The sequence below is a fragment of the Arvicanthis niloticus genome, chromosome 12 (genome assembly GCF_011762505.2).
Source record: "Arvicanthis niloticus isolate mArvNil1 chromosome 12, mArvNil1.pat.X, whole genome shotgun sequence".
In the NCBI taxonomy this organism is placed as follows: domain Eukaryota; kingdom Metazoa; phylum Chordata; class Mammalia; order Rodentia; family Muridae; genus Arvicanthis; species Arvicanthis niloticus.
The window spans coordinates 72,963,516-72,973,523 of NC_047669.1; the positions used below are offsets into that span (position 1 = coordinate 72,963,516).

At 44.3% G+C, this 10,008-nt stretch overlaps 1 protein-coding gene across 1 annotated transcript; it reads right to left on the reverse strand.

Moving 5' to 3' along the window:
• Window positions 1-778: 778 nt before the first annotated feature.
• On the reverse strand, window positions 779-5,710 carry Dnajc28 (DnaJ heat shock protein family (Hsp40) member C28). The gene is made up of 2 exons (XM_034515911.2): window positions 5,463-5,710; window positions 779-4,046 (listed from the first exon to the last, which is right to left on the reverse strand). The coding sequence occupies exon 2, from the start codon at window positions 4,016-4,018 to the stop codon at window positions 2,867-2,869; it is 1,152 nt and encodes a 383-aa protein (XP_034371802.1). The 5' UTR covers window positions 4,019-4,046; window positions 5,463-5,710; the 3' UTR covers window positions 779-2,866.
• Window positions 5,711-10,008: the final 4,298 nt, after the last annotated feature.

Genomic DNA, 10,008 nt, shown 5'->3' on the forward strand with positions numbered 1-10,008 from the left:
AGAAGTATTTATTTATTTATTTATTTATTTATTTATTTATTTATTTTATGTATGTGAGTATACTGTAGCTGTCTTCAGACACAGAAGGCACCGAATCCCAATGCATTTGGTTGTGAGCCACCATGTAGTTGCTGGGAATTGAACTCAGGACCTCTGGAAAAGCAGGCAGTGCTCTTAATGGCTGAGCCATCTCCCCAAAAAGATTAGAAGGGTTGGGGTGTCATCTGGGAGGGTGCTTGCTGTGTGAAACTCTGGTCCTAGCCCAGCACTGTATGAACCATAAACGTGTGGTAAGGTATGCCTGCCCGCATGTGCTCGAAGCACCAGGCAGGTAGAAGCAGGAAGGCCAGAAGTCCAAAGTCACTCTTGGTTACACTGTGAAATTGAGGCCAGCTTGGAGTACCTCAAACTGCTTCAAACACTACAAGAGAAAGGAGGCTGGAGACGTGGCTCAGTGGTTAAGAGTACGTGCTGCTCTTCCAGAGAACTTGGGCTCAATTCCCAGCAGTCACATGGCAGCTCACAACTGTCTCTAACACCAGGCCCAAGAGATCTGCCCACTTTGGGGCTCCGTGGGCATCAAGCATGAGTATTGTGCACATACATACATGCAAGGAAAACACCTACACACATAAAAATAAATAGGAAAAGTTAAAAAAAAAAAAAAAGAAAGAAAGAAAATAACACAAGAATAAAGGAGATTTTAAAATCCACTTCCATGGCAAGCCCAAAATGTGGCTAGTTACTATTAGTTGTTATAGACCAATGGACCACTGAATGATCATTAAGGTAATTTTATTAATATAGACATTTGCAAACATAAAGTGAACGGTACTATAACTAATAGTTTTGGCAACCTCACCTTCTCTTGTATAATGCTGAAAATTATTTCATTCATGTTTGCTCCAAACTCCCATTTTTTAAAGTGAGCATCACAGAATAGCAGGATCTTAAATGATGTGGATCGGTGGCTTTTATCTCAAAGCCATGTTCCATGCTGTTGACTTAGTAATTATATACAGCACTATCACGAGATGCCAGATAACTCATTCCAACTAGAAAAAAAACCTCTTGTTATGCCAACCATCAACCATTATTTGCTCGATCATCAAAGTAGAAAGGCCCCCACTTTCTTTTGAGGATGTATGTTTCTTTGATGTTTTAACCACCACATACTTTACAAAAAGACTCAGCCCCAAATCCGTGTCAGGAACTCTTCCCCTGAACCCCACACACTGCTCTCTGGAAGTGGGTCAGTTCCTTTCTGTACACTTCGGCTTCTTTCTGAGTGCCCAGTTCTGTACCCAAAGCACTTAGCCAAGCCTGAGCGCCCTAGGCTTTCTGAAAGGGGACAGGAACAACCATCTCATCAATTTCTGTCTCTTGTCACTTGCTGAAGATGCCAAGGAACAAATTTCAGAGACCTTATCTTAGACAAACTGGAGACAAACGGGTCCCCAAAAGGGTTGGGTTGGGGGTTAACATTGTTGAGCCGTCTCTGGGGAGGCTGATCTAGGACACTGTGGCACTGAAGCAAAGTTTATGGAAACCTAGCGGATCAGGCTGTGATCAGAGAAGAGACTAGAAGTAAACTTTTATCTTTATATTGTTCTTAAGGATTTTTGCCCCCTCTAAAAGTTACAAAAATAAAATCAGAGTCTAACATTTTAAAACTTTTAAATCGATTAGCTTAACTGACTTCTGTGGCCAGTGGATGTCAGTTAGCCTACCTACTTGGCCGTTTCTTTGTCCAGTGCCCACCGGGAAGGCCTTTGTGAATACCCGAGACCCAGAAGGTTATTATTCCCTGACTTCAGGTCTCCAGCACATAACAGGTGTTCTAAAGCCTTCCCACAGCGTAGAGCTTTAATAAGCTCTGGAATAGTCCAGAGGAAACCTGCAAAAACTACTTGTCTGGAGATTTTTAATTTATTACATGTGTGCACATGTGTGTGTGTGCATGTGTGTGTGTGGGGGAGGCACACTGGGTCCCTGAAGCTGGAGTTACAGGCAGTTGTGAGCCACCTGACATGGATGCTGAGAATCAGGTCCTCTGCAGGAGCAGCGAGGAGCAAGGACTCATGACCTCTGGGCAGGTTCTCTAGCCCCTTTTCATTTTCATTTCCTTTCATATCTTCTTTCTTCCTTCCTTCCTTCCTTCCTTCCTTCCTTCTTACCTTTCTTCCTTCCTTTCCTTCCTTTCTTTGTTCTTTTGAGATTTTAAGATTTCATTTGGAGGAGACTATAGTTGGTTCAATTTCATTCTTCAGTTTTGTGTTTTAAAGTCACACCTTTTAGTTTCATTGCTGCTCAAATACTTATGCTTAGAAACATCAAACAGCTGGGCAGTGGTGGCGCACGCCTTTAATCCCAGCACTTGGGAGGCAGAGGCAGGTGGATTTCTGAGTTCAAGGCTAGCCTGATCTACAAAGTGAGTTCCAGGACAGCCAGGGCTACATAGAGAAACCCTGTCTCGAAAAACTAGAAAAAATTAAAAAAAGAAAAAAGAAAGAAACATCAAACAGTGACTACCTATAAGTTCCTAGTGTCTCAGAGAGCTCTGAGGTTTCTGGAAGGCCCTGTGTGGGCCTCGGGTCTGTGCTTCAGTCCTAGAGGCCGACACCTGAAGCCTGGCATGGGAGCCTGCTCCTTCAGGGACAGGGTCTGCCTCTTACTACATCATTATAGCAGTACTCACCCAAGTCTCTTGTCTACCACCGGGTGTGATTACTTCTGTGAACACTACAAAGGCACATACATCCTTCTCAAGTCCCTGGGACACGACAATCAATCTCGGGTTCTATGTCTGATGTCAGAGCAACTCAAAACTGATCAGAGCAGGAAATGATCATGAATGTCAAAACAGTCATATTTTAATAAATTTCCATAGATTCAGCCAGTTTAGAAAGCCTGCCTTGACTCTGGGTGTTTTCTCTTCTTCTCCCTGGCTAATGTCAGTTTGTTTTTCTTCTGTGACTTCTTTTGCTTCTACGAAGGCCCCATACATTTCTTGGACTCTGATAATTTCTTTCTGTGCGTCAAAATGGACTTTCTGCCTGGTTAGAATGGGAACAATCAAGTTGAAATCACTAATCCGCTTGTTTAGCTTTCGTATGTTTTCTTGAAACTGCTCACACACTTGGGCCCACTGTTTCTGTTCTCCTGGTGACAGAGGGTTCCCAAGCTTCTTCCTAGACACTAAAAGTGCTTCTCGGAGTTGCTCAATAGTATCCTTAATTTCCTTCTGCATCAGGATCCACTCTGGTTGGTACCCGTTATCTATCAATATTCGGTTCAGGTTGTGAGTCATGGGATCAATATATGAGCAGCCAGAAAACTTCTTCAGAGGTTTCCCTTTCCCGCTGAGATTGTCGAAGTCTCCTTTTGCCATGGATTCCTGAATGAGGTCCTCCACCAGCCGATCTATGGCTTGAGTTATCTTCTGTTCTTTGCTCTGCCGCACATCTTTGACAGTTATGCTGTTGGCGAAGTACTCTCTCTGAAGCTTCTGCCTTTGATACTCCATCACCTGCTCCGTCGCACGGTCCGCCCTAAACTGTCTGTATTGTTTCTCTCGCTGACTTGGAGTCCCAAAGCCAACGCCTTCGAAGCTTAAGTAATGTCGGTGCTGAGGTGTGTTATATTTGAATTTTTCTTCTTCTTCTTCTGCGTCTTCAGCTTTACTCTGTCTGGCATCCATCTGTTTTATCACATGGGACAGCACATTCCTGTAAGCTTCTTCAATCTTTATAAATGTTGCAGAGTCAGCGTCAGTAGAACCGCTGTCTGGATGGTACAGCTTGGCAAGCTTATGAAAAGAGTCCCTGACGTCGTCTACAGAGCATCCTTCGTCTAGATTCAGCAGCCTGTAATATTCCCTGAGCTTCTTGGATTGATCGGTTGATATCATCCTAGATCCAGGATCTGAAAGTATTTTTACCCCAGGAGGAATCAAGGACACATGTGTTAGATGTAGTGTCAGGACCCGAGCTGTCTTCATGCACGCTGTGTTTATCATTGTGTCTGGAATTCTTCTTAACAGTGACCTACAAAACAGCAAAGAGCACATGGATACACTTGTACTGTTTTCTTTTTATCAATAACCAAGTAAGGGTATGGGTTACATGTCCTTAGTAAGCACTAGCTTTTGGGGGGCTAGAGAGTGGACTGAGGTTTGGTTCCCAGCACCCACATGGCAGCTAATAAATGTCCCTCACTCCAGTTCCAGGGGGTCTGACGCCTTCTTCTGGCCTCCTCAGGCATTGGATACACATGGTGCCCAGCCACAGTACAGGCAAAACACTACATGCATATAAAAAAGGAAGTCCATTCTTTGTAACAATGTTGCTAAGGAAAAATATATAAGTATCTATGACTTTTCCTGCTGCAGCTAGAGAATGAACAGTGGTGTTTGGCTATCACATAGAGCGGCATGACCTGAATTCTACTACTCGCAGACAGGGTCTCTCTGTGTGTACCCCTGGTTGCTCTGGACTCACTTTGGAGACCAGGCTGGCTTCGAACACAGAGAGATCCACCTGCCCCTGCCTCCCATGTTCTGGGATTAAAGGAGTGCACTACCACTGCCCAGGTCCGATGCACAGAATTTTAGACCTAGAAAGTTGTTAGAACTCATCCAATCTAATTTTCTCATTTTATAAGAAAATGAGTCCAGAAGGTTAAGCAACTCTTAAGGCTAACCAAATTACATTACAGGGTATGACAAATGGTTAGGTTTGGGGCACAGTAAGGCTTAACTGCTTTTTGTTTGTTTGTTTTTTGAGATAGGGTCTCTCTACATAGCCCTGGCTGTCCTGGAACTTATTATGTCCTGGAACCAGGCTGGACTTGAACTCACAAAGCTCAGCCTGCCTTTGTCTCCTGAACTAAACTAAAACTGGAACTAAAGGCAAGCGTCCAAGTCCCACACTTGGCTTAGCTCTACCCAGCAAATTACACATTTCTCTGAGTGCAATTTGTGTTGTTATTGTTGTTTTGTTTTGTTTTTTTTGTTTTTTTGTTTTTTTTTTGCATAGAGTGTAGCATGGTCGTCACCATTTCCAAGTATCTACTTGCTGCATATCAAACTGGGAGCATACAGATCGGCACTCAGTGTCATACAAGATGGGACAGAGAATCAAGAATGCAAGTGACTTTAAGCTCTGCACCCCACTATTTGCTAAGTGTTGGGACAAGGAAAGGAGATAAACGGTGAGAGAGCTTTTGCTATATTTAAAAACGCATGGGCCTGTGGAGAAAAATACTGAACACTGACGAACGACAACATATAATGGAGAATTACTGGTCGTTTGGATGTAAGGTGCGTTTTAGAAGTCATGGTAGCCCCGACGTCACAACATAGGTATCAGTGGATTTTAGAGTTGTCTGGGATGCTGGTGGTTATGCTCACCGTGGTGAGGGGTGTCTCAGAAGAGTGTCTGTCCGCTGTACCCCCTACTCACCTTCACAGACCCGATGGGGGCTCAGCGGCTCGAAGCCCAAGCTGCGCCTTTGCGCAGCACGCTCGACCCGCTCCGTCCCGGCCTCGGCTGCTGGACCCTCTGCCGGCTACACTGCGGAGCCCTTCATCATACCTTACTACCACAGGCAGCCTCCCTCACCAGGGACACAGGTCTCTTTCTTATAGAACCATCCCCCATGGAACAGAGGTCAGACACCTCTGGACGCCCGTTGTTGTACCGGGAGCGACAGGCCCCGCCTCTACCCGCTTTCGAGGGCAGGGTTCGGCCGATTTGGATTGTGGGAAGTGTAGTTCTCTGGCAGGTGCAGCGTAGAAGCATTAGGGCCTGGAGAGCAGTTATAATAGCTTGTGATATTTGTGACTCCAGCGTGTATTTGGAGTGATTTGGAGAGCACTGACCTCAATAAATTGATTTAGATGGAGGAAGATTAGGCTGTTTGCCTCTGTGGGACACCTGTACCATCAGTAGGCTTCTTTAAGCCTAGAAAGATGGTCTTTCCTTCGGCTAAGCTAGCTTTGGTTGGATGGTTATTGTTCTTTTGACACACTGTCTCCCTTAGCCCAGGCTGGCCTCACACTTGCTATATAGTAGAGCAGTTACACATCATCTATGCTTCCATTTTCTAGGTGCTGGGATTACACAGTAAAATTGCTATTTCTTTATGGAATGTTGGGGATATAAAACCAAGGGCTTATCCGTGCAAGGCAAGTTCTCTCAGGGCTCTGCCAATTGTACTATACCTCACCCACCCCATCGAGTACTGCACATGGCCAGGCATTGGAAGGGGAGGGAAAAAATGAGACGTCTTTGGTTTTAAGTTCAATCACTGATGGAATTAAACATAGTTCCCCCCCCCCAACATCTTGTAGAGCAATTTCTTGATTTATTTGTGTATGCTTTATGTATATGGATGATTTGCATGCATGAATGTCTTTGCACCATGTATGTGTCGTTCTCATGGAGATTAGAGGACGGTGTTCTGGAGTTACAGACAGTTGTGAGCTGCCATGTGGGTGCTGGGAATTGAACCCAGTGCTCTGAGCTACTGAGCCACCTCTCCAGTCCTTTTTATTTATTTATCCTTTATGTGTATGGACTTTTTGACTGCATGCATGTCTTTGTGTCAGGTAGGGTTAGAGGCAGTTGTGAGCCATGAGTCCTGAGGACTGAACCTGGGCTTCCTAGAAGGCTCTATGGGCTTATTCACCTCTCAAGTTCCCTCTTGATTATTTTGAAGACAAAAGCGATGACTTGGGAATTTTCCGACCTGGGTTGGAACCCTATTGATTTTGGCGTCTATGTACCTTAGATGAGATACTCCTCTGTAAAGTCAGACACTAGTAAATAGTAAATGTGTCGGCGGGAGAGGTGGCTTGGCAGTTAAAAGCACTGGCTGCTCTTCTATTCCCAGAACCCACATGACGGCTCACAACCGTCTGTAACTCAGTTCCAGAGCAGTTGATGACTTCCTCTGGTCCCAGCAGGTACCAGGCACACATGCGGTGCACAGACATACATGCATGAAAACAACTATACACACGAAATGATAAAGTCAAAAAATGTAAAGTAGTAAATGTGGGGCTGTAAATTGGCTCAGTGGTTAAGCGCACTTGCTTCTCTTGTAGAGGACCTGGGTTCAATTCCCAGCACCCACATGGTGGCGAACAAATATCTGATCCAAGGGATCCTCTAGGACCTCCATGATACCAGGCGCACATGTGGTGCATATAAATACATGCAGGCAAAACACTCAGAGATGCAAAATAAAATAAATCTTGAAAAGTAAGTAGTAAATATGTATTTAAAACTTGTTGTTTGCCAAGCACTGGATTATAAATACTCTGTGTTAAAAAATTCATGCCAAGAACGATACCAAAAAGACAGCTCTCATCTCAAAAAGAATAGGAAATCGTTTAACCAGGCATGCTGGTGCATACTTTTAATCCCAGCACTCAGGAGGCAGAGGCAGGCAGGTCTCTGAGTTCGAGGCCAGCCTGGTCTATAGAGTGAGTTCCAGGCCAGCCAGGGCTGTTATAGAGAACCCTGTCTCTGAGTGGGGGAAAGAAGACAGAAATAGTTTATTCTGAGCTATATGAATGACCATAACTGACAAGCACAGATTAGGGTTGCTCAGAATAACATGTTCCACCACGGAAGTCTATGAGATTTCATTAACTATAAAACACAGAAATCACAAATCAAGGCACTTACCAAATACCTGGGTGGGGGTCACAGGTTGGAGGATTTCAGCAAAGCTGAGAAAATGGGTTATGGGTTTCAGATGCCAACTGGTTTGAGGGGAACCCTGTCTCAGAGTGGGAGGAACGAATACAATTTAAAGGCTTTGCATGGTTGTCTTAGGTTAGACCCTGGTCAGAAATGAATGCCTTTAAAACAACAACAGCCGGGCAGTGGTGGTGCACACCTTTAGTCCCAGCACTTGGGAGGCAGAGGCAGGCAGATTTCTGAGTTCAAGGCCAGCCTGTTCTACCGAGTGAGTTCCAGGACAGCCAAGGCTACACAGAGAAACCCTGTCTCGAAAAACCAAAATAATAATAATAATAATAATAATAATAATAATAATAATAATAATAATAAATAAAAATAAAACAAAACAACAAAAACAAAACCACCAAACTAAAAGTAGCCCAAGATAAATTTGTTCTGGCTCTGTAACATTTTTTGTTTTTTCAAGACAGGGATTCTCTGTGTAACTCTGGCTATCGTGGAACTCGGTCTATAGACCAGATTGGCCTCAAACTCAGACCTGCCTGCCTCTGCCTCCTCAGTGCTGGGATTAAAGGTGTGCACTACCACCACCTGGCATTGTTCTGGCTCTGTAACATTCTAAAACTCCATAATCAGGAAGTTGGAGGCAGTCATTCGGCCTTGTAGAATCAAGATAGGTGTGTCTCTGAGGTGGGGGCTTTCATTTCTAAGTCCTTACAACAGCAATATGAAGTAAATGCTATCTTGTTCTGTTTTACATATGAGGAAGTAGTCACTGATTCAGACATTGATCTGGTGAGAATTACACAATGCATGTGCACATTTGGCATGAAGCTTTGCACACGAAATGATTTTTTTTTCCAACTAGGCAAAGAATTTTATTAACCTTTTCCAAACTTTATTTCCAGGCTTCTTCAGCTTAATTTGCCACAAAGAATGAATTAGGTATAAGCAAAAACTGAAAGGAGCTGCAGTGTCCAGGGAGCTGGACAAAACAAATTTTTTTAAAAAAGCAGTCATGATATAAAAGAGCAGCTCCTGTAACTTCTGCAAGTGTCACCTCCTTCAGAAGTTGTTCCAGTTCAGCTCGCCTCATACTTAGAAGCCTTATTAAACTTCTCCACCAGATCTGGAACTCCATCCTCATCGTCATCCTCTCCACAGCAAGTGGTGCTTTTCCGTTCACAGATTATTCGGGCAGAGCTTCAGCGGGTCTCCTTAAAGTAGTCAGACTGTCTGCACCACGCTGCTTGCTGCCAGAGATGCTGAACGATAGGGTTGTTAAAGTAGATCACTGTTCCTTGGTTTGTAAATGTGTTCACTTCTTCAAGGAGAACCGCAGTTTTTTATCGTCTGCCTTGGCTCTTCTGTGAACCACCTTCTTCTGTCTACGAGCAGTTCCTTTCCCACCAGTGTTCACTTGTGCCTGCAGTTTGGCGAGTTTTTCCTGGTTCATGATTGTTTCTTTCATTCTGTCAGAGTGGAAATGGGGCTGTGTGCGGAACTAAGGTTCATGCTCAGGGGGTCTCAGGCAAACCAGCTGAGATAAGGCGCGCACTCAGGGACATAAGATGGACGCAGTTAGGACCACCACCTCTCCCTTTGGAGGCAAAATTGAGCCCTTACTTTGTAAAGTTATAAACAATATAATCATTGTTTTCTTTCCGTGTAAGGAATGCTTTCAACTGCAGAGTGTAAAGTAGTTAACGCTGACATGAATTTATTTATCTTTGAGACAGGGTCTCACTATGGACCCCTAGTTGGCCTGGAACTCACTATGAAGACCAGGTTGGCCTTGATTTCACACAGATCTATCTGCCTCTGTCATAGTTAATAAATCTGGGTGCTCTAGCATCCAACTGCACACCCCCTTTTACAGTGTGTAGCAGTGACAATGTCATTATTGTAAGACAGGTGAGCTGGCGGGAGAGTGCCTAGGACATCATTATTGTATTCTCATCTCTGGGTGCCATCCTAATTCCTTTTTATATCCACTTGATAAAGAGGGAGTTTTACATACAGTATTAACTTCAAAAGAAAGCGAGGGCTCAGCCTGGCCGTGTGCACCTTTGACCCAAGCACTTGGGAGGCAGAGGCAGGCTGATAATGCCAGCTTGGTCCACATAGTGAGTTTCAGGCCACTCCGTAGGAGACCATATCAAAATTAAAGTGAGGCCAGGCGTGGTGGCATGCACCTGTAACCGTAGCACTCTGGAATCTGAAACACAAGGATGGCTATAAGTTTGAGAACAGCGTGGTCTATATGGTGAGTACCAGTCTAGCCAGGACTACATAG